The sequence below is a fragment of the Dermacentor albipictus genome, chromosome 8 (genome assembly GCF_038994185.2).
Source record: "Dermacentor albipictus isolate Rhodes 1998 colony chromosome 8, USDA_Dalb.pri_finalv2, whole genome shotgun sequence".
NCBI lineage: Eukaryota > Metazoa > Arthropoda > Arachnida > Ixodida > Ixodidae > Dermacentor > Dermacentor albipictus.
The window spans coordinates 130,324,756-130,348,521 of NC_091828.1; the positions used below are offsets into that span (position 1 = coordinate 130,324,756).

General features: G+C 42.4%; 1 protein-coding gene across 1 annotated transcript in view; it reads right to left on the minus strand.

Moving 5' to 3' along the window:
* The window catches only part of LOC135919085 (TATA element modulatory factor-like), a 51,361-nt gene that overhangs the window by 20,936 nt on the left and 6,659 nt on the right, over nucleotides 1-23,766 (minus strand). The window contains exons 5-18 of the mRNA XM_070524455.1: nucleotides 22,179-22,234; nucleotides 21,657-21,760; nucleotides 19,027-19,144; nucleotides 18,498-18,553; nucleotides 18,063-18,133; nucleotides 17,862-17,958; nucleotides 17,128-17,213; nucleotides 15,397-15,458; nucleotides 13,022-13,086; nucleotides 11,858-11,956; nucleotides 9,280-9,430; nucleotides 4,845-4,899; nucleotides 4,315-4,416; nucleotides 3,437-3,629 (exon numbers count right to left, since the gene is read on the minus strand). Coding sequence (XP_070380556.1) covers nucleotides 3,437-3,629; nucleotides 4,315-4,416; nucleotides 4,845-4,899; nucleotides 9,280-9,430; nucleotides 11,858-11,956; nucleotides 13,022-13,086; nucleotides 15,397-15,458; nucleotides 17,128-17,213; nucleotides 17,862-17,958; nucleotides 18,063-18,133; nucleotides 18,498-18,553; nucleotides 19,027-19,144; nucleotides 21,657-21,760; nucleotides 22,179-22,234 — 1,315 coding nt within the window. The remainder of the gene's footprint in view (nucleotides 1-3,436; nucleotides 3,630-4,314; nucleotides 4,417-4,844; nucleotides 4,900-9,279; nucleotides 9,431-11,857; nucleotides 11,957-13,021; nucleotides 13,087-15,396; nucleotides 15,459-17,127; nucleotides 17,214-17,861; nucleotides 17,959-18,062; nucleotides 18,134-18,497; nucleotides 18,554-19,026; nucleotides 19,145-21,656; nucleotides 21,761-22,178; nucleotides 22,235-23,766) is intronic.

Here is a 23,766-nt window from a genome sequence, read left to right on the forward strand (position 1 = left end):
GATGGCGAAAGTCCAACCTCGAAAAGTCGAGCCTCGTAGCTGACATATTTTTGTGGTCGCAGCAGCATTGCCAACCAACTTCTCCTTCGCATTACAAATGCCACACACCATAGTCAATGGCAGATCCCTCTCGCATGCCAGCACAGACTTCTTCACGCCACGTTTGACAGCACGAAAAATGTCCAATTTTTCTTCTATGCTTCTATGCCACAACACGAGCCACAACGCTTCAACGGTGGCAAAATGATGCTGATGTTGTTGCATCGATGGAGGGATGTTATGAGCATCCCTTTTGGAATGGGGTGGTGGGCTGCGCCACCAAACTCTTGCTATTATACTGCCTAATGTCTTACCTAGGTTAAAAAAGAAAAAAGAACAATAGGAAAAAAAAAACATGATGAATTCCCGTAACCAAATTTTCTAACCTCTATTGTGAACTTCGTTATTGTACGACTCTGTTTTTTGTCATTTCCCTACTTTTCTTCCACCAGTCTTCCACCAATTGCCTTTTACTAATCTCTATTGCGGACATGTTTATTTTGCCCCTGCTCTCGCTGAACTCAAAGGCTTCAAGGAGGCCAGTGGTGCTTAAATTGACCGCTGGGCAGATATCTTCACATTCTATCAAAACATGCTCCATCGTTTCCCTAGCTTTACCGCAGCAAGCACATACTTCTTCTTCCTTCTTATATCTCGCTTTATAAGTGCATGTTCTAAGGCATCCTGGTCTTGCTTCGAAAAGTAGTGACCTTCCCTTTGAGTTATCATAAATTGTTTCTTTCCTGATTTCGTTTCTTCCTCTTAAGTAGTTACTCATGGCAGGTTTCTTTTCCATTGCCGCCACCCAGGAGATTATTTCAGCCTCTCTGACTTTCCGCTTGACCTTCTTTGTTGCTGTGTTGCCCACCCTACAGGCTGCATACTTGCTAGTAAGCTTTCTAGTTCTTTTCCTCCACTGTGAATGAATGTTTTTCCTGTACAGATACTTCAACACTCTCCTAGCCCATTTAGTTTCTCCCATATTCCTCAGTCGTTCTTCATAATCAATTTTACTGTGAGCTTCCCTCACTTCAAAACTTGTCCAGCCCATATCACCCTGCACAGCTTCATTTGTAGTCTTCCTGTGAGAGCCCAATGTGAGGCGTCCTACTGACCTTTGGTTGCCATTGAGTCCTGATTGTACCCCTGATTTCAAGCAAACAACCGCATTTCCGAATGTAAGTCCTGGAACCACTACACCTTTCCACATACCCCGAAGCACCTCGTACCTGTCTCTATCCCCAAAGCACTCTGTGTTTATGACAGCATTTCTCTTCCCTTTTACGGTTATTGTTTTTTCCTGTGTTTCCATATATCTATTGCCTTCGTTTATCCATATACCAAGGTATTTATAGTCTTTTACCCGAGGTATTTTCTGGCCCTGTATTGCCACTGCCTGTTCACTGCTTTCATTGAATACGATAACACCTGATTTTATAACGCCAAATATAAAACCTAAATTCTCGCCTTCCTGTCCACAGATATTAACCAGATGTTGCAAATCACTACAACACAATGTAACACAATGCAACACAAGCTAGCAACACAGTGTCGTCCGCATAAAATAAGCCTGGGAGCTGCTGCTCTACTACTGTACCTGCCTGTTTGTATGAGAGATTAAACCCGATATTACTTCCTTCTAGCGCTATCTGCATCCTCACTATGTACATCATAAAAAGCAGTGGGGATAAAGGGCACCCCTGCCTCAGTCCCTTGTTGATATGAACTTTCTCCTCGCTCCTCATCCCTTCCCATTCAACGCAAACTCTATTTTCTAGGTAAATCTCTCTCAAAAGCTGTAGACAATCGTCACCTAAGCCTTCCCCTTCCAGAATATCTCGCAAAATGTTGCGGTCTACGCTGTAATACGCCCCTGCAATGTCTAAAAAGGCCACATATAACGGTCTGCTTTCTACTCTTGATATTTCAGTACACTGAGTAAGAACAAATAAGTTATCATCCAAATGCCTACCTATCCTGAAGCCATTCGGAAGTCCTCCCAAAATGCCGTTACTCTCTGCCCATGCTTGAAGCTTTAATTTGATTGCCTGCATTGCTAGCCTGTTTATTACTGATGTAATGGTCAACGGTCTATACGAGTAAATTCTATCTTTCTCCCCCTTACCTTTATAAATTAAACTGATTCTACTTTGTCACCAACTATCTGGTATTCATCTATCTTTTAAAGTCTTTTCCAGTGCTTTCACCAGCGCTTCCTTACTTTTTGGTCAGCCTAACAGAAACCTCGTCTAGCCCTGTGGCTGTGCGCTTAGGAATTTTCTTTTTTGGCTTTCTTTCAGTGGAAATTTCTCAGCACCAGCTCCTTTTCCATCTGGTTCTCTTTCATGCTCTTTTTTTCTTCAAATACAACCTCGTCATTGCCTAGAAAAGATCCAGCTGTTCTTTTTCGGATGTAATTTAATGGCGCATCCCCTTCCAGTTTGTTTCCATCTTCATGTTGTACATGTTGTTGTATTGTACTTCTTGCCTAACAACTTTATGTGGTTACAAAATATTCTAGGTGCAACCTTCTTTTTCACATGCATTTCTAACAACTAATGTTCACTTTCACCTTTTATTTTTGCTTGCACCAGCATTTGAACCATAGATTTTTTTTCTCCCAATATATTTCCCATTTACTTGCTACTTCATCCTGCAGCAATTGCGCTTCTTTTGTCTGCCTGTGCTCTCAGGATGCTTTCTGTAGTTCGGCGATTGCTTCTCATATCTCCCTGTTCCACCAGCATTTCGGTTTCTTCTTTTTTTTTCAAAGAAAATGTTGTTTCTCTTTCTGTATTTCTGCCGGGTGTGACTTCACCCTTCCAAGCGCCCTCTGCATTTGCGCTTGGGGAGACCGTTCCGATCTCGGAGGCTCGTTCTTCTGCCTGGCTGAAGTACATCTGTGATCTAGCGACAAAAAATGGAAACACTATGTGTTAACCGATACATACACAACAAGCTGGTAAGGTTTATGCGGATACAAAACGCATTATGTTCAATGGGCACTGAGTCAGGATCTATCTGACTTTACTACCTTTAAAAGGAAACTACTGTTTAAGCGGGTACGGTTTAACGAGGTCTTACTGTACCACCAAAGCTTTGCCTTAGTAAAAGACTCCATTGTCTTCTGCTCAAACAAGAACGCCTTCATCCAACAAACATTTAGTGAACCCTTGATCGTAAAACAAATTTGATGTTCATCAGTTCATGATTTTTCTGATGAGTATTTCTTCTCACAACAACCTGAAAAGAAAAAGTGGCATTGGCTTCGAGGCAAAACTTCCACATAAGGAAGTTGACACTGGTGTGAAAAACGAAGGCTTGAAAGGGCCAAATGTGAACTCAAGAAAAAAAAACAAGGTTTCAGAAAGGAATGAAATTCTATCCAAATTCCTACCTGCGCTCATACTCCTCCAAGCTGCTCTGCTGTTCCCTAAGCGTGTCGCATTCAGAAGCCAGCTCCTGCTTCTCCCGTCGCAGCGCCACATTTTGTGCCTCAAGTGTCGTGAGCCGCTGTTGTAGGTCAGTGCACTTGTCGCTCAGGGCACGCTCTCGCTCGGCTAGCAGTGTTGCGTGAGTCTGGGACTCGTCTGTGTTGAAACAAAAGTGCTTTAACATGCGTGTAAGATATACACTGGGCAATGCAAAAAGAAGCCTATAGACTTTTTTTTTTTCCCTACTAGTTACCATAATATCCCAACATGTGCCCACCACCCATCTCTTGGCAAAATTTCAAGTTTCAGAAAGTACACCAAGAAGTTAGCGACCCCTTAAAAGCAATACAGACGACACTATTTTATATCTTTTGCGTGCTGGTTATGGGCAGCTCGCAGTAGTTGTAGTTGGCACTTTAGCACTCTTTTTTTGCTTGCACGAGGGTTCTAAGCTGGGATAGTTTGTTTACATTTAACATGGCAAATAGTGCAGATGACAGGGCAAGTGATATGGACAGCACATGGAAACAACTCATGTGATAATTGCAGATGTGGTGTGATATGATACTAACTATTGTCAGAAAATGGCAAGTGGAAACAAAAGCAGGAGTGTGTCAAGGTGGTGCATACTGATGTTCGAATGAACAGTGCTGAAGACGGGATGAAGTGAATAACACACACTGTGTTGATTAATAAAAGCAGTTAGTCATAGTGCTGACTAACGGGTTATTACTCAGAGATGTGTGTCTCATATTTCCTTTACTTCACCCCGTCTTCTCTGCTGTCCAGAATGAACAGAAGAGAACAGAAAAAAGAAGGAAGAGAGAGAAATAAAACTCACTCAGCCTATCAGTGAGGCTCCGTTCCACCCTCTCCCAGGAAGCAGACTGCACGCTGAACATTGATTGGAGATTCTCAATCTGACGAAGGAGGGGCCTTGTGGCTGTGGTAAAGGAAGCATCACTCCTTACAATGCACAGAATGACAATGCCAAAGGAAGGCCAAAATATGCTTAAGAAAAATTTGCAGAACATCCATGAGTTCACAATAGAAGTGAATATATTCTTTACACCATCACAAGGAAATGATTTTACAAGTAACAGTTAACCTTCTCAAGCATGCATGATCACAGTGAAACTTTCGCGACATTGTAGGACAGTGAAGCGGGCAAGATGGAAGTGATCTATAGCAAGATGCGTGCAAACAGATGAAAACATCTCAGGACGAACACAGCACGACTGTATGAACACAAGACTGTTCACAGTGCTGTGGTCTTTGTAAGTCGTCCTTACCTGTTGCACACCACTTATGATAGTTGTACAGCATTCGAAGAAGAAAAAAGTGAACAAAAAAACAACTGCATAATCTTACCAGACGAGAGGTTTTGCGTGATCTCCTGGTTCCGTGCCTCTGCTTCTTGGAGTTGCTAGAGCAAAGAGCATAAAATTAGAATTTCTTGAGAAAAAAACGAGAGAACAAGAAAGACCAGGAGAATTCAGTAATTTGTCAAGCTTTCAACTCTTTTACCATGAAAGCAGCTACTCCCTTGACTGCCCCAAAATGCCACCTAATTGTATGCAACAACGATGAGGAGGATGGTAGCACGAATACACCACTTAGCCGATTGAATTCCAAAACAGTGAAGAACTGTCATGCAAGAAGAATGCTGAAAATGACTGCTGCATGAGCACATTATATTACATTGAAATGATCCCCAAGCTCCAATGCAGAAGGCTTACAGAGCAGATAGTGTCCCCATCTATTCAAGAAGTCGCAGTTTAGCCTGAAAGATGAAGCATCGATTGCAATAGCAAATTAGTAGACAGCTATACAAAGTAAGGATAGTAGCTTTATCGGCCGTACAAATGTGTAGACATTCGCTAACTAAATAAGTTAAAAAGCGTGGTGTCGCGTGTACACAGGCGAACAGAAACACATCTCACTCGATGGGTGCGGGCACTCGCTGTCGAAATGCTGGCATGGCAGCGGCAGCAAGTGAATCGACCTTCCTGCTGCCTCTTGCTTCAATGCGAACTAAGCAATTAGGACACAGAGCACACAAAACTATGAGCCCTTGCCACACCTAGACTGTACTCATTGCAGATTACTTTCGAGATAGCGCTTGCACGGTCGCGCCATATACAGCAACCGGTAGAGTAGAACCCCCCCTTCCTCCCATCCCCCAGGTATCCTGCACGGGGCGAAATACAGCGCGCTTCCTCCCTTGCGTGCGCAAGATTAAGCCACTGTCGTTGGCTAACTCTCGCATGCTTTCAGTTGCACATACGGCATACGGCAAGCGGCGACAATGTTATTGCCCTTGGACTTTATATGGAACATCACGGCGACGTCGACAACAGAAATGCACCTGTAGTGTCCATATAATCGCAATAAGGCAATTTCTTATTCAAAATGCACGCAATGTTGTCTTTGTCCACTACAGTATTGCTTGCTGCGGCGCTCAAGATACAGCAAACCCTTGTTGTAACGAAGTCAATTTACTCTTATCGCTTCATTCAAAATTTCGCCCAGTCCCAACCAAAACGCATGCATTTTAGGCCGGATTACTTGAAGCATACCGATAAGCTTTCAAGGGGTGTGCACACACTCACAGCAGCGCTCAGCGCCTTTCACGCCTAAAGTCCCTTTATCCTAGAAAGTAGCAACGCTTCTAGATCTTTGCCGCAGTATCCTCTTCTGCACCTCTGTTTTCCTCAATGTCACCGGACCGGTGCTTCCTGCGCGCTCATTGGCTGCAGCGCGTGAAATTGCACTACCAGCTGACCCTCACATTATAGAGACGTCCTGAAACTTGTTTTAGCTACTTCTTTACTTTTTCTGTGGCCGCAATTCACCTTCCAGCGTATTGACCATGCTGCCACGGCGCACCAAAGTTTTCCAAGTTAAGTGAGCATCGTTTGCCAGAAGAATGCCTGGCTGCTTCGCTTTTCACTGCAGCAGCAGGCCAGGAAAAGGACTAGCATCGCTTAGAATCCCCTAAGGAAACCACGATGTCGTGTGGCAAAAACAATTGCTGCACAACATCGAAAAAAAAAAAAGACTCTGAAACATGACATTCTTTGTGAGGCAAGTACTGTACTTCTTCTAATACTTGCAGGCAAAGTTGCACAAACGTTTTTATAATCTTTGCAAGCAAGACTCTTTGTTAAATTTATCACAGTGGAGCAGTGCACTGCACATTTAGCATGTGTAAAACATGTTGCTTTTTTTTCTAACTGTCTGCATCATGATAGTGTTTTTTTCGTTTTTTTTTTTCGTGTTCGCATTATTTTTATGTCAGCAGAACTTCAAGCTGCAATTACTAGAAGCATTTCGATTGTTTTCTGTTTCCCTGCATGCCATGATGTGATGAAAGATGTCATAAGCACTTACACTAGACTCAGAATTCAGATTCTTGTTAGGAACTTGGCATCAAAGATAGTCCCTACATCAGATAGAAAATGTGCAAGCACGAGCATTGGCATGTACGCCACTATGGCAAAGATATCATTTTAGATGCTTCCAGTAATGAATGTTTATGAAAACACTCATTTTTTTATTGCATGTTTGGCTTCGGGAAGAAGGCACTAGTGATATCTGTACATTTTCTTATCCACACATGGGCTATGGTGTTTACTGTATGGAAACTATGTTTTGTATAGATGATATCAGAATTGGTTAGTTATAAATAAAAGTTATATTTTGCGTGTGTGTCTAAAAAAGTTTCCAGCAAGTACTTTGAGTTACTGCTTAAATTTTTGTGCAAATGATAATCATCTCCACACAAATTTCTTGGTCAGCTCTGTTAACCAGTGTAGTGAGCTTTTATGCATGATGTTAGCTCACTGGGCACAGTACATGACGCACGTACTTAGTGCAAGTTAAATTTCATGTTCATTACAATCTCACTGGCGCGCCCTTGAGAGCTGCATTTATCTTGTGAAATTATACTTGCCAATAAAAAGAAAAGTAAAGAGCTTTCAGGTCACAATAAAATGTTGAAGTTTCGCCTGAAACGCGAAGCATCGATGGCGATAGCAAATTAGTAGGCAGCTATAAGAAGTAAAGATAGCAGTTTTATTGGCTGTAGAAACTTGTAAAGATTCGCTTACTAACTAAATTAACAAGCATGGTATCATGCACGCACAAGCAAACATGAACACATTTCACTCGATGACTGTGGAAACTTGCTGTCAAAATACTGGAGTGAGGAAGGGTGGCAGCAGCATTGAGCGAACTGACCTTCGTGCTGCCTCTAATTTCAATGTGAACTAAGTGGCAAAAACGCAGCGCACACGAGGCTATCAGCACTCTCTCCCCATCTAAGATTGTTTTCAAGATAGGGCCCGCAGCAGATTGCCAGCAAATTTGCTTTTTCCGATGGCTTGATAACTCGGGTAACTTTGCGGCACCTTACATGCAAGATGAAGCCATCAGCGACTGTAGTTATGTGCATAAAAGGTCTAATTTCAATATAGAGAAATTTAGATATAGTGAAGCAAACTGCAGATTTTACCGACTGCATTATATTGAAGTTTAACTGTATCTCGAAGTGTAATAATGTTTGTTTAATAAAGAACGTCCCTAAATTTCAGCATATATACAATATCAGCGGAGGTGCAGTGATAATGTACTAGAATATAAGTACCTGAGAATTTATTTCAAGGAATCTATGAAGTGTAACAGGCACAGTGATCAAATAGTGTCCAAGGCTAGAAAAACTTATCTGCAGAAATTTTAAGTGTGCAACAGGAGAGGTGAAGGAGAAGCTTTACACACTACATGTATGTTCAACAGTTGTCTATCCATGCATTATCTGGCACCCAGCTCAGAAGCATCTCACAGATAAAATAGAAAAGGTTCAAAACCAGGCAGCCCGATTTGTCACCAATAAGTACAATCCTTTTACCAGTATCTCAGAAACAGAGGCCATGTTGCAAGGAAAATGCTGCAACCTAGAAGACAAAAACTTCGATTAAAATTTTTTTACATTATCTATTGTACTGAAACAGGGATTAATAAAACAAGATATCTTTTGGAGCCAACATATCTTTCAATGCATTGTCAGCATACGGAAAAATGCAAGAATATTCATTTAGGACCCCTAGTTTTCCCAGCTGCTTTTTTATAAGAACAATTAGGGAATGGAATCAACTCCCTGAAGCTGTAGAAAATGTAACCAAAAATAGTTTTGTTTTGCAGCATTTTAACTTATGACGGTCTATTTCATGTGTACATTTACTTTCATTTACTTTGTACTGGTTGTACCATTTGTTACTGCATTTGTTTTTCATATTTATCATGTATTGTTTACATGATTAGACATTGTGTTATGCATTTTGATTTCCCACGGTCAACTTGTACAGCCACATATCCAAACTATGTTGGCTTTGTATATGCAACCCCACCCCACTGTGCTGTAATGCCGCTACGGTGATGCAGGCATTCTGTGACTAAAAGTAAAATAACATTTTTCAAAAAATCTGTTGTTATAATTTTTTTAAAACACGTCTGGTCACAATACCTGACACACCAAGGCCTTACATTTGATGCACAAGTTGGCTTGTCTTGGCTTGTAGGCTTGTCTAATGGTTAAAAACACTGTCATTCTGACTCACAGGACTTTACTTCAAATCCTATGGCTGCAATAACAACCCATTTGTGTCTTTAATCTTCAAAGAAGGTCATGTGGCGAACTTGCATTTTGTCCATCAGGTGACTGTAAACTTCACAAAGCATCCCTCATTCAGCTATTGGCCATACAAGGAAGGACCACACTTGCATGAACTGCCTAGGCCAGCACTACCTGCTGCAACTCCCGGATGCTGGCGTGCAGATGTTCCTCCCGCCGTTCGCTGCGCTGGTCTGCCATGGCCAGGGCAAGCTGCAACTCTTCAATACGTTGGAGCAGGGACGACTTCTCAGACAATGCCTCGGAACGTGCCTGGTCCATAGCCCTACAAGTTCCAGTTCCATGAAAATGTTTCTCTCTTATGGTCATCTGTAGAGTGAACTCAAGGGCTGCACTGAATGATACACCATGTGCTTGCGCAAGTATAGCATGGGGAATTATAGGCAATGCAGTGGTAATAACAAATACATCAGTACAAGTCATACAAACACAGTTTAGCCAGTGCAAAGAGGAAAGAAAAATTACAATTTCATGATCGAGTGACTCTGTAAGAAACGACCTGTTCAAATATTGTCATCGCAGAATTTTCAGCAGCACAGCTGTGTGACTGCGAAGTTATGAAAATGAATATTTTGGTATACTAGTGTGGTGCAATGAACAATGAGAAGGGGAACTGAGGTGCCTAATATTCATTAGTTACAAGAATATGAAGCCAACAGACGTAGAAAACCAAGTAAAGCATAGGAGAACTTGTTTTTCATGTAAATGTAGGAATGTTAAGATAAAGGGAAATTGAAGTGGTGGAAAAACGACTTGCCGATGGCAGGTGCCAAGCCCTCATCTTCTACTTTACATTTGCGATGCTCTACAAATTGAGCCATGGTGATGGCTCTTCTAACGTCGCGGGTATTTACGCATGTGTGCAAGGTCTGATCCTGGGGGAGTGTTAGTGTCAACACCACTCATTGCCATGGCGGTGGACGTAGAATCGCAAGTGCAACACAGTAAGTGAGCTTTAGGAGCAGGCAGCTGGCCAGACGGGCAAGCACACAAAAAGAGCATGTGACACACATACAGGGTCTGTCCATCTAACTAATGAGACTGCCTGCTGCATGGGCAGCTACTGGCTGCAGTCGCCAGTAGCCCGCTCCCCAGAGGTGGGATTTGTGGTGGGGTTCTAAGCTAAGCAATGTGACGGGCGGCAGTCGCATCCAAGCTCTGACGCAGTGAGGATCTGAAGTGGCGCAAAAGCTGTTTGAGTTTTTGTCACAGTAGAAAACGTCAAAAATGAAGTGTTCGCTGGAGCAGCAGTACACGATTAAATTTTCCTTTCACCTGGGCAAAACCACTTCCGAGACGCTTGCCTTGATGAAGGACGCTCACAAAGACGATGCACTGCCAAGAGCCCAGGTCTTCCGGTGGTTCAGTGAGTTCAAGAACGGATGGGAGGCCGTTGAAGACATGAAGCGATCTAGACACTTTTCAATGAGTGATTTGGATGAAAACGTGGCCAAAGTAAAAGATCTCCTGGGCACCAACTGTCGTTTGAGTATCAGATTTATTGCAGAAGACCTCAACATATGCAAAAAAAAGAAAGGTTTGCAAAATTATTTCAGAAAATTGTATAATGCGGAAGGTTTATTTTGTGCCAGAATTGTTGAGTGATGAACAAAAACGACAAGTTCACGTTTCCTGTGAGATGTTGGTGTAGTAGTCAGAAAGTGAACGGGACTTTTTAGACGACTTAATAACAGGCAACGGATCATGGGTGTTCCAGTACGACCCCGAAACCAAGCGCCAATGTTCAGAGTGGCATACCACGAACTCCCTGCACCTCAAGAAAGCGAGAATGTCAAAGTCCAAGTTAAAGACAATGTTCACTGTCTTTTCTGAAAAGTGCAGAGTGGTCACAGAATTTGCACCTCCGAGGTGAACCATCAATGCTACGTTCTACAAAGAAGCCCTTGAGTGCTTCACAAAGATCAGTACCAACTAACTCGGGCTCAAGCCCTTCTAATTCACAAACCCGTCAAACGGAAGTGACTGGAGACTGCCAATCGCTGGAAGCTCCACCACGACAACACTCCAGCTCACACCGCCTTTGAAGTGACCTCCTACCTGGCACAGATAGGGGTTGCAACCTTGCTGCAGCCACCGTACAGCATTGACGTGGGCCCAGCAGACTTTTTCCTGTTCCCAAACCTCAAGAGAAGCCTCAAAGGTCACCGTTTCAACGATGTTCCCACCATCTAACGAGCTGTCACAGTCTCTCTGAATGAGGTTACAGCAGCTGACTTTCAGGGAGTCTTTGCAATGTGGGAATCACGTTGGCAGTGGTGTATCGATGCCAAAGAAGACTATTTTGAACAATTTTAATTCAATTTTACAGATAAGGAAGATGATACGTGAATATTTTGCTCACAATATATACCGATCGGATCAATAAAGTATTTTTACCAGACCCAGTCTCATTACTTTATAGACAAACCCTGTACATGTACACAGCTCCTGTGTGTTCACGTGCCCTTCTCATGACCTTGTCTTGTTTGTGCCACACTAGTATTCCATGAAGACGCTCCAACATGCCCACACTGCAACACCAGCTTACTAGATGAGCATTTTGTTGTTCTTCAATAATTGGGTAGAAGGTCAGACAGGCAGAAGATGCGTATGCTTCCATATAATGATCTCAGTTGCTCAAATTAATATGCAAACAGATACTTCATTCAAATTGGCAAGGAGTATTGCCTACCTGCGAATCTCTTCACCAGCAGCCATCTTGGCACTTAGGGATGCCTCCTTTGCTTGCCTCTCAAACTCGGCATTGGCATGCTGCAACTGAGCTATCTCACTGCAAGAATGTAAAATGGACAAAAGAACTATAAGCCTGCAATCTCTACCATACAAGAGAGTGCAGTTTAGCTGGAAAAGTCAGGCAAGATTGCATACACCACATAGAAAAAAATCTGACCAACATACCGAAAAATGTCAGTCAGAATCATACCAAAACAAAAGCTCTAAGACAATACTAAATGGCCCGGAACATCATTTTATTAAAGGAACAGATATTGAGGAGCTGAACAGAGATATCAAAGCAATCTACTGAAAATTAGCTACTACAATCTCTAGATCAAACATGTAGCATAATCATGAGCAAAGTGTTTGTTTTCTGTTCTCCCTGTCTCACACATGCTGTGCTATTAACTCTTGTCTCAGTATGAAGGACTGTTATTATCCATGCTGGACACTGTGCTTCCTTAAAACCATCATGATTACGATCAAATGAGTTTATAACATGCAAACAAGTGTGGATACGATGCACAGATATGACAACGGGTGACAAAAAGTGCTACAGGAGGACAGTTCACTGCAGACACAAATCTGGACAGAGAATTTGCTTCCAAGTTTTTTAGACTCACATAATTGACATCATAATTTATACTGAATTGTCAGCATATCACAGTGATGCTGTCATGTAGGTGTAAAAGCACACCGGCAGGAAGGCATGCAACAACCCTTAAGTGAAGAATCATAAAGCACTTTAGTGAGTGAACTAGTGCCCACTAAAGAAAACCACAACTCAGCAGCAATAGCGATGACAACAGTGCCAGCAACCTCAATCCAATCTAATAACTAGCTGGCAATTAGCTATCAACTTGCAGGGTGTAATTATGCATATCAACCAGTGGTTATCAAGTTAATTTGAGAATACCACTACATGAAGCATATTACATACATTGGATATTGATAGGCCCAGCATGCTAGGAGCTACAGCACTTTGCAGCTAAAACCTGACAGCACCAGTGGGCTATGTGCTGATACCAAAACTAAACCTTGTTCCAAGGCACCAAGAACAACAATGTCATATAGCAATAAGGTGTCATAGCACACAGTAACAAAGTGAGCAATGTTTTACCTGTATGCAGTGTCAAGATTGCTCATGGCGTCCTTCAAGTTGATGGTTGATTCATTAAGGGATTCCTAATGTTGAAAACCAAGGATTTAATGTCACAAGGATGACAACTGAACATTTCTTTTAGCCACCAAAACTGACACAGACAGAGAGGGAGTAGACGTGCACACAACACTTGCATTTGTTGGGAGCATAATTTCAAAAGGAATTTCAGTGCCTTAGAGCACAAGGTTAGATTTGTTTTTTTTGCAACAGCTGGATCTTACTTTTGTAAAAAGCACTCGTGATGACAACTCTGACTTTACGCATGGCCAGTGCTTTAACTGACAGCAATCACATTCTTTAATATATGCAGTTGTTAATGGCATGTTTGTGGACATCTTTCAACTTATGTTGGCTTTTTCCAGTTAAAGAGAATTATCAGGGCACCAAGTGTCCCTGTTTAGAGTAGCATAACATCCAACATATTCAAACCACTCTGATGACAGAATTGAAAGGCTAACTTATTCAAGGTGCAATGAATAGGTAAGTCAGCAGTCTAGATGAGGCTTTTAAGATTTGCAAACGTCTTGTGGCACAGGAATGAAGGATAATGACAGAAGAGCACAAGATGTGGGTCACGTACAAAGCAGTCAAGAGACAGTATAAGTACAACAGGAAGACAAACATATACAGTAGACTCGCATTAAGACGAACTCAGTTCAGCCGAATCCTCACGTATAACGAACACTGTGAGAACGTTCGTATGCTTTTTTTTATAGACTCAACGCAAAAAAAAGTCCCCCTAAGACAAATCGCCTCAGATGTGCTCTTCAGTTAAGACAAACACTTGGAGCGACCGGCCCCGCTACCGATCCTGGAGGCTAGGGTGCCTCGATGCGGCGCGCCCGGGGGGGGGCGTGCATCAAGGCACCCTACTGGATGCCTGTGGCGTACATCGCCTGTGGACAGAGATGAAAACAAGAGGAGGAAATAAAAAGAGACAGTGACATTTCATTTCTTGAATGCGGGTGCAGTGCAAGCGTACGGATGCTATAGCGCATACGAAACTATCGGCCCTCGGTGCACCTAGACTGTTTGCATCACAGATTGTACTCAAGACAGGGCTCGCGCAGCCGCGCCATATGCAGCAGCTGCCGGACTAGAACGCGCCCTAGTACGCATTCGCTTACTAGCTAGATTAACAAGCATGGTGTTAGCGCACACAGGCAAACATGAACACATCACACTTGATGACCGTGGACGCTCGCTGTCAAAATGCTTGCGTGAAGAAACGCGGCAGCAGCAGCGAGTGAAGTGACCTTCGCGCTGTCTATCGCTTCAATGTAAACTGAGTAGTAGAACACAGCATACACAAAGCTACGAGCCATCGGCCACCTATACCATGTCCTCAAAGCAGATCACGTTCAAGATAAAGCCTATGCGACCGCCCGCAGCCAAAGTACAACACCGCTATCCCTACTCTCTCCAGTGCCACTCGCGTGATGAAAGACAGTGCACTCCCTCCCCCCTTTCCTCCTTTGCACATGCGAGATTGAGTCGCCATCGTCGGCTCACCGTCACGCGCTTTCTCTCACACACACACACTGTATGGCGTGCGAGGATGATGTTATCACGAGATGAACCCAGTACGTCCGTATCACAAACTAAACCTGAAACAACTGCCAGAGGAGGTCAATCCAGCGTGCCTTCGCCTACCATCCTCCTCTGCGGCGCTTCGCCTCGTTTCTCCTTCCCCGCTTCGCTCAACGTCACCTAGACTTTCTTCTAGGTTGCATTGCTTTGCCGCGCGCTCAGCGTGCTCCTTCGTACTTTTGCTAGCTCGGAGCTTGCACCGATGACCTGCAAGGCGACAGATGCCTGCTTGAACTCCCTAGTGAACTTTTGCCAGCAGCATGAAGGCACAGAAGGATTTTTAAGGTCATTAGGTGAGATAACATCGTTTGTGGCTGCTCGCCGATTTGCACAAAAGCGCCAAACATCCATCAAGGACTGAATGAAACCAAGCAAGAGCACCACTTAAAAACAGTTTTCTATTAAGTACAGCTAAATAAATGCTTTATAGGTCGTTTTTCTTCCCGCTTTAAATCTACTTCATTTACCGTTTTGAAGTAAGATATTTAGATGCACCTGGTCATGTTGCTATTTATTCTTATGATATAATGAACTTCTGATAAGACGAACAAATTATCACGGTCCTCTCGAGTTCGTATTAAAGGGAGTCTACTGTATTCCACACAGCGTAATTGGTTGTCAAAGGCAAAGTTAAAAGGCAGAAAATTATGAGCTGTATTTTACAAAAATCCTTTTCATTATCCATTCTTTCTGCCTTTTTTCACTGACTCAGGCACTGCTAAAAAAATTCTGTTGTCTTTCACCTGAAGTGCTGTTGCTTCTCGCTCCAGTTTTTGTGTTGATGATGTCAAGTGCCGTATTGTGTCTGGCATGGGATGAAAAGAACACAGTAAATAAAAGTTCAGTTCTCTATGCTGCATGTACATAACCACAGCATCGCAAGCTCCTACTTATAAAGAATAAGTGTAAGTGAACAGTAAGTGGCCACACTGTAAGTCTGCCTAAGTTAGAAGCAGAGCATTTTGTGACAACAAAATGAGTAATTAACTAACATTCACCTACACTTCTCTAAAAAATGTGCTCAAGCTATCTGTTCCATACATTTACCACAATTGGACAGTACTCGGACTGCATAAATCGAGCCTCAATTATTTTCCACAAAGAGGAATTGTCACACCTAAACTATTATTTTTTGTAAGTGTCCAGACATCTGCATGATTGACAAGTCGACACTGCCTTCCCTTGAGCATGAGCAGATGGCGTTTTGTGTTGTCCTTCTTTTCAGCCACTGTGTGACCTTCCAGCTTTGTGTTGCTCTTCATGCTTGTGTTCCTGTTTTGCATGCCTACCGTTTTTTACCCTTACTCTGTGTAATACACCTGACACACGGGCAAAACTGAAGTCCTTTGCAGTGAACCCCTTTTCTTACTGTGAAGGACCCTTTGCAGAAAGGATTTGCGCCGATGACACATGGTACCGCACTAATTTCCTTAGGTGGTTCCTCAGATGAATGCCGCAAGAAAAATGGCGCTGGTTGTCAAAGCAGCAAGAGAGAAAACATTCTTAAAAAGCTGCGTATTTGGATTACACTTAGCTACTGTAGAACCCAAAACTCTTTTTTCGTTGTTGATGGCTTAGAATGTGCATATTGGTCTATTTTATTCGCATGTTTGCGCTCTTAGCAGCAATTTAAATTGGGACAGCAACTATGTACAGTCGGTGTTTTGCTATGCTACAGTGTACTAGAATAGCTGTACATGCTGTTTATTCTGGTGCTGGCCACCTTTCTGTCATCCTTTTCCACGTCTTTGTTGTTCCTTCCTTCATGCGTGCAAGCGTAACGCGTATTATTGAATGTGTTATACGCACAATTGGGATCGCGTGACAGAACTGCGCATTTGCATCATGGCTCAGCGAAATGCTAGCGATGAAGCAAGAGTTGAGGTCGCTCTGACGCTTGTTGCGCTCGGATCTCTTGAATACGAGATAAATGCAGCCAAGGCGAAAGTGGAAAACATCAAACGTCCACTCATCATGAGCATGCTTCACGTTGACTGCTTCGGCAGTGCCCCTTCGAGCCGCCAACAGCGGAAGATGGGCCTACATGCTCAACGAACGATGGTTTCACGATGCTAACACACCAAAGACGATGCAGGAAATGCCACTGCCGGAATTCAACATGGCAGCACTAGGGACGTGATGCGAGCGTTTGAGAGTGTAGCTAGAGTAAATCTTCACTGTTCGACAAATCGCACTACTGCTAAAAATTAAAACCTTTTCACAAGGTAAAAAAATACTTATGGGGCAGCGTAGTTGTGTGGCAGGTTTCCTTCCATTGACGAGTTGTACTCAAAAAGTAGATGCGTGATCTTCTTTCCCGCAAAGGAACTTTGCTGTAAAGATACTCCTTTATTGTGTGTCACTGCATTTGAACGCCTTTCCGGTAGATGTCCCCTTACCTAAAGAACTTTAGAGCGCCTGCGTGTCAGGGGTATAAGAAAGGTTTGGCCGTGGAGATGACAGAAAATGTTTACCAATGTGCTTCTTCTCCTGTTCATCTTTGGCACTGAGCGACCGTCGAAGCCGGTCAAGTTCTTTGCTCTGCTCTTCCAGGCGCTCCCTGGCAGGCATAGAAAATGAAGACAATCATTACCACAGCTTTTCAAGCTCTCCCTCTTCAACTGCAAGACAAATCAGATGACTGGCATTGATCAGCGCAAGTACCATAAAATCTCCACTGTGTAAACTTGATTCTGGATGTTTGACAATGTAAAGTTAGTCCTTCATATTTGTGAACAAGAGCTTTCAGAGGTTTACAAGTTTGACCCCGCCCCGCCCCCAGGAAAGGAACACAACTAATTTTGAGTCACATAATGAACACATAAATTTGTTCTTTAACCACTCTTTGTGGCCTTCATATTGTCCCTTGTGTTATATACAATTTGACAATTACTGCAAGGGCTTCTCGGTACTTAAGGCCCTTGACTTACCAACCCATTATCATTGGAACAGATAAGAAAAGAAATTTAGAGAAGCAAAATGCTGCCAATTAGTACTTGACATTGTCTTTCCAAACAGTAAGCATGTGCTGACGTCTGTATAACAACATGCCTCTGCTAGGGTTACAAACCCCCAAAATTGCGATACCACATTAAAAAACAAAATGTAGCCTCTTTGTGGTAGAGACATGACAAAACACAAGTTGCTTTTGCGCCTTTCTTTTGTTGTCAACATGGCTTCAGAACCCGTTCATGATGATACAACCTACTTGTGAGTCTTGATGAGGTTCTCCATCTCCTTTTCCTTGGCCCGCAGTTTCTTGATGATTGTTGACTGCTGCAGATGCTGCTTAGACAACTTCTCTCCTGAGAAAGTCAAGAGGTGTATGCGCATCAAAATGATGCGACTGTCCCTGCAATCTCATGAGAATACATTCCCCATAGTATAAATGAAGTTAAAAAAAATTCACCTTCTGACATGAGCTCAGCAATCTGTTCATCCTTCTCCTTGAGTAGAACATCCATCTGGGAAATGCTCACTCTAAACAACAAAGAAAGAACAATAAATGAGGTTCTCTTTACATATAACACCTCAAAGTCACAATAACTATTCCAGGCGACTAGTTTGCTAACATGCAGCTGAATATGTTACACCTTCTGTGCAAACATTCATGAGTTATTACTTATAATGAAAAGCATTATATCAGTGTGCAGATGTTGGTAACCTGAAAGCAGGGCCACGGTGAAGGCTTCATTAGCACAGTTCGGTGCACTGCTGCTTTCCTTGACATATTTAAACAATATCTTGAGCAATTTATGCCATCATTTCAAGATTATTTTCACTTGCTATACCTAAAGGTGCCCCTGCTTTGTAGAAAGTTAGTGTTATGACCAAACAAACTTACTTGGACACAGCCTCCTGTTGGACAGCCTCGAGTTTGGCCTTCAGAGAATCTCTTTCCTAAAGACATAAAAAAGAGGGGCAGAGGGAAGGGGTGCACAACTTGTTCAAGAGAGAGACGCTTACCGTGCCAAAAGCATAAGGCAGTGCACTAACTTTCACTGCCACTCTTCCCAGCCTGTCTTTTCATGTGCGGAGACACACGAAAACACAGCATTGTGCAAAAGTATATGCTGTAGTCAAGGCACTGTTATGAAGTTGAGTAACAGCAAAAGTAAATGCCTCTGTGAAAAATTTTTTCAATAATTTACTTATGGTGTCTGGCAATGGTACAAATAAACAGTCCTATGTAAAGTGTATTGACATTCAAAGTTTCTTCACATGAGCTAAGCTTATATTCGATATTCCGAGCATATAAAGGCTTGATGAACTCAGCTTGTTTTGTACACAAAAAGGTTTAGCAAACAACAAGGCTGAAAGCATCTTTCATGCATTCATTAGCACGAGCGTGTAATGAGTTGAGAATTCATTACCCTAGCTGTGTCCAAAAGCTTCGTTTCCAGGCGAGCGAGGCGGTGAGTGAACTCTTGTGTCAGCCTCGATGTGTCCTGATTGTCCTTGACTCGCTGCTGCTCAGATTTCTGCAATGCACTGCGCATTGAACAGCACAGCTTAGATGGCGTGTGTTGAAACTACCATTGTATGATAGAGGCGTAGAAATGACACCTAGGTGACTCATGCTAGAGTTTCTGTACATGCTCCCAAAGAGATTAGAGGTGACGACGAAATAAAATGATGATGGCAGCACAATGACAACATTTCACTGAGTGACACGTAAGAACAGTCCTTGAATGAATGCTGGGGAATGGCTGCTGCACTGAAAGTTGTGCTGTGAATAATTGCTGCATCATGCTGTGCTGTGTGTGGCCAAGTTGCATGATGACTGCACCTTGACTGCATTGAAGGGATCACCAAACCTCAATGCAAAACACTTTTACAGCTATTTCTAACTTTCTCCATTACACAATATAACTACTATGTTACTATGTTACAGTATCGTAAGCATCCTTCAACTCTTTTGTTAAGTTATTATTGATCAAAAATCTTTATTTGCAACTATGCAGTCTAAGCTCGAACAATTTAGATTATTTACTGAAAATCATTTTAAAACTGTCCAATTCTCAGCCAATCCTTTGTAGTGAATAGTGTTGCTGCTTAGAGATAAGAATAACCTTTTTTTTGCAATGAACACAATGTCCTCTTATCTTAGTCTGAATTGAATTCTGGGGTTTTACGTGCCAGAAACCACGATTTGGTTATGAGGCAGGTGAAGCGATCTTTAATATGTGCCCAATGCATAGGACACAGGCATTTTTGTACTTCACCCCCATCGATGTAGGGCAGCCACTTCTGGGATTTGATCCCGCGACCTCGTGCTTAGTAGCACAACAGCATAGCCGCTAAGCCACCGCGGCGGGTTTATTGTCTTCGTCTACTAGAGTATGTACCACCTAGCGCAATTTATGAAGTAGTAAATGCACAGATGCCATCACTCTCCGAATCTCGGAGGCATGCTACCCTAGCCTACCTGCCTCCTCCTCGCTCGTACAGCTCTAGCCAATGAGCAGTGGCCGAAATGGACAGCCCATTGTGTGGACACTTACAGAATACCCCCTCCCTCGCCTGGTGTGAAAAATTCCCAAACTCCAGCATGCCATGCTGGAGTGGCAGCAAGCTTTGGCATCCAACAGTGCAGTAAGGGTGTCACCGTTGCATTGTGCACAAAATTATTTCACTTACATAATAAAAACCATACAAACCAGAGAATTACTGCAGAAACTGTCTCTGGCCCACCACTGAGAATCGTGCGCAAAAACAAAATCACGTGTATACGACTTACACTCAACCTGCAACAAACTTCACTTCACCATCCATAAGTGTTACCACGATGCTGTATGATTTAACTGTGATATAAAAAATTAAATTACAAATATTCTATCATACTGAATGCGCTCAAACTTTTTGAGCTTGCTATTGATTCAACGTGCAATGCATAATTCACGCTCAAAAATTTAATGCCACGGCCCTTTTAAGCAATGGGCCAAGCTTTCTTTTTTATTGCCTTATGGAGAAAGTGACGCAAGTGGTGAGGTGAGAAAGTGGCTTGGTTGATGATGGCATGATGGAATGGACCAACACAAAAAACCCAATTCCACCCTCTTAACTGCTGTAATATAGACTTAAATAAGAAATGCAAACAGGACAAGCACCATATATTTAAATATGTTGTGTCTATTTGAAATAAAATGTATCAGGAGACAAGATCTATTGGGCCTGCAATGGTTGGGCAGTCTTTCAGTGCATTCCATAATATCTATAGTTTGTGAAAACATAGACAGGGATTATAGTTCATTGATGGGCCATACGTGCAGAACTCAAGGTAAAGTAAAAGTACTGCATATAATCAACTAAGGGCCACATTCACACAAGGGCTGCACCCCCAACTTGGCAGCCCTAAATAAAAAAAATAAATAAGAAAAAATAAATAAATGTTGAAGTAATGAATTTGAAGATTGAAGAAAGCGTCGCAGCATGTGTGTAAGCTCTTGGATTCTGAGCACACAGCATGTGTGGTCTTCGGACATTGTTGTGAAAAGCTTTGAAATCACAATCATCTCTAATGCCACAGAGGGCAAGTGAGGACAACTGTATCCATGATGGTGCTACCAAATCTAATCTGAGCAGTGGCAAAAGTGACAGCAGTGACGACTATAGATAGGCACTAGCTGCGTGGCATGCTTGCGTGAACAAACATACACACTACGAAAACCACAGTGCCTGCTCTTTTTACACAAAGAAATCAAGAAATATTACATAAGACCAGAAAAATTAGACTGCAATGGCCCGCTGCCATGTAGCCACACCTTGTCAAGATAGCGAAAAAAAGTGCAGTTCTTAAATGAGTATACAGAGCACCTGCCTAAATGTGCCAATTCGCAACTAAATTTTATTCAGTGCTTGTTGAACCTTTTTTTTTGCAACTGTCCCTTATGATTCTCAGTTTTCTGCTAACATGTACTGCTCGCTCGGAAAGTTATCTGCAGTTGGGGCACTGGAGCATGTTTGGCAACAGACATCAGGAGCCACGGATGGTGGTTCGCACCTCTGTAGCGCAGCATTGCTATCCGCCATTTCAGCCATCTCCTTGCTGAGCAGGAAGACCTTGCGCTCTCGGGCATCCAGGACACTCTGTAGCTTGTTCAGCCGCTGAAAAACAAAAGGGTACCACCATTGTGGCCACTATCAGAAAAAAAAAAAAATTTTAATCTGGGAAAAGGATCTGGACTACGTTCAGGATGCAGTAACATCACTACAGTCAGCGAGAGGTGAATAATGCATTGGCAAGTGCCCCTAAATATGCTTTGTGTTCATGTCCTTGCCTTAGGTTTGCTAAGACACACCTCAACCAGCTGGGGGGAGCTCTTTGTTTGTGAGGTGTGCCTCAACATACCCTTATCTGTCAAGGGAAGGGACCACCTCTTTTTAAAGGCCAACTCCAACAAAATTTTACTTTGGATGCTAAATTTTTGGGCTATATTAGTAGTATATACTATTGAGTAGGATATTCTATGGAACTAATGAAAATAAAAAGCAAGAAAATATAAAATAAAATTGATGCACTCACTGCTCTAAGGCCTTCTACTTCAGACATATCTTCTAAACTTTCAGTAGTAGCACCACCTGCAAACGTCGAGAAACGGAGAACGCTATCACAGGTTCAGAAGTGCACCTGTGCAGAAATACAGTCAACTCACATGCTAGTACAGTTCAGCTCACTTATAACGATCAATATATCGAATATAACAAAGAGCAGCTGATGCACAATTAACTTTTGTATGTTTTCTATGGAGAAATAAACTGCTTACTACAATGCTCCCAATCTGCATTATTGGTTATGACAATTAAATCTGGCTGCTGGGTATGCGCATTATTTTATACAACTTCAATTAACTGACTTTTAAAACTCTTCTAGGAGTGGAAATGCTGTGCTGTATGCCAAGCTAAGTAACTCAGGAAATCAACTTCTGTTAGGCCAAAGTCTGTAAACCTAGCTACCATGGCCACCGTAAATTTAATAACAATAATGTTTGTCAAGTTGGATTACATGCACTGGGCTGCCATGACCTGCACACATGCTGACATTATCAATCAGCACAAACAATAATAGAAGGCAGACAGCATAGTTACGATAGCACAAGCACCAAGTTTCCTATGTCAACTGCTTTTTTTCCACCATCCTAATACCCACACTGCTCTAGAATCACTAGTATTTTGAATCAGTTAGCCAAACATCACACTCTTGTTTACAGGTGGTTATAGATATAGGGCAAATCAGTTATGCGATGAAAGAAAGTTAGTGAAAGGGAAAACATTGTCGCCCACCCAACTGTAGCACAAAGCCCCAAATGAAACTCATATGGGTTTCCTTTGTAACTTAGTGCTACAGTTGGGTGGATGACAATTTTTTTCCTCTCAGGTGTTTATGGACAAACATGATACTCAAATAACAAATTAGTCACTATGGCCTGTCATTCCATGGGCAATCTTGTCAAAGAGCAATTGCATGAAATGTGGCCACCATTTTGCAGTACCACTGCCACAATGGAAAGCTGCCCCTCAATTCAGTTTACTGATCTTCATTTTATCTTCAGCAGCAATGTAGAAGCTGTGAATAGGAATAAAGGATGCTGTACATGACACTTTGCATTTTCCGCCAATCTGCATGCAAAATAACAGCAAGGTTAGCTCAGGTTTGATAAGCATCCTCCAGGTAACCTGATATGTGTTCCCAGTAGGGCTTCAGAAAGTTCAGTGATGCAAATGCTTCAAAATTTTTTTTTAAATTTCCCTTTTTTTTCTGTCTTTTTAACATAGATAGGTAGGTCATTAGGCAATATAATAACAAGAGCTTGGTAGCATAGTCCACCACCCCGTTCCATGCATGCATGTGTGCCTGCCATCCGTCCGTCCATCTATCCATCCATCTATGCATCCATGTGCTATTCACAAGACAAGACCTATCAAGGCCTGGCAACAAGCAACCAGCTAAGACCTTTCATTTGAGTATCACGACGATTAAACATTCTATAGAAATTAAACTTATCTGTTGCAGGCTCTTTTCAATGTTTCATAAGGTCGCCAATGGATTTAACAGCTCGATAGGCCACTATTACTTTCCCTGTACATAAAAATGAACATACTACGTCAGAAAT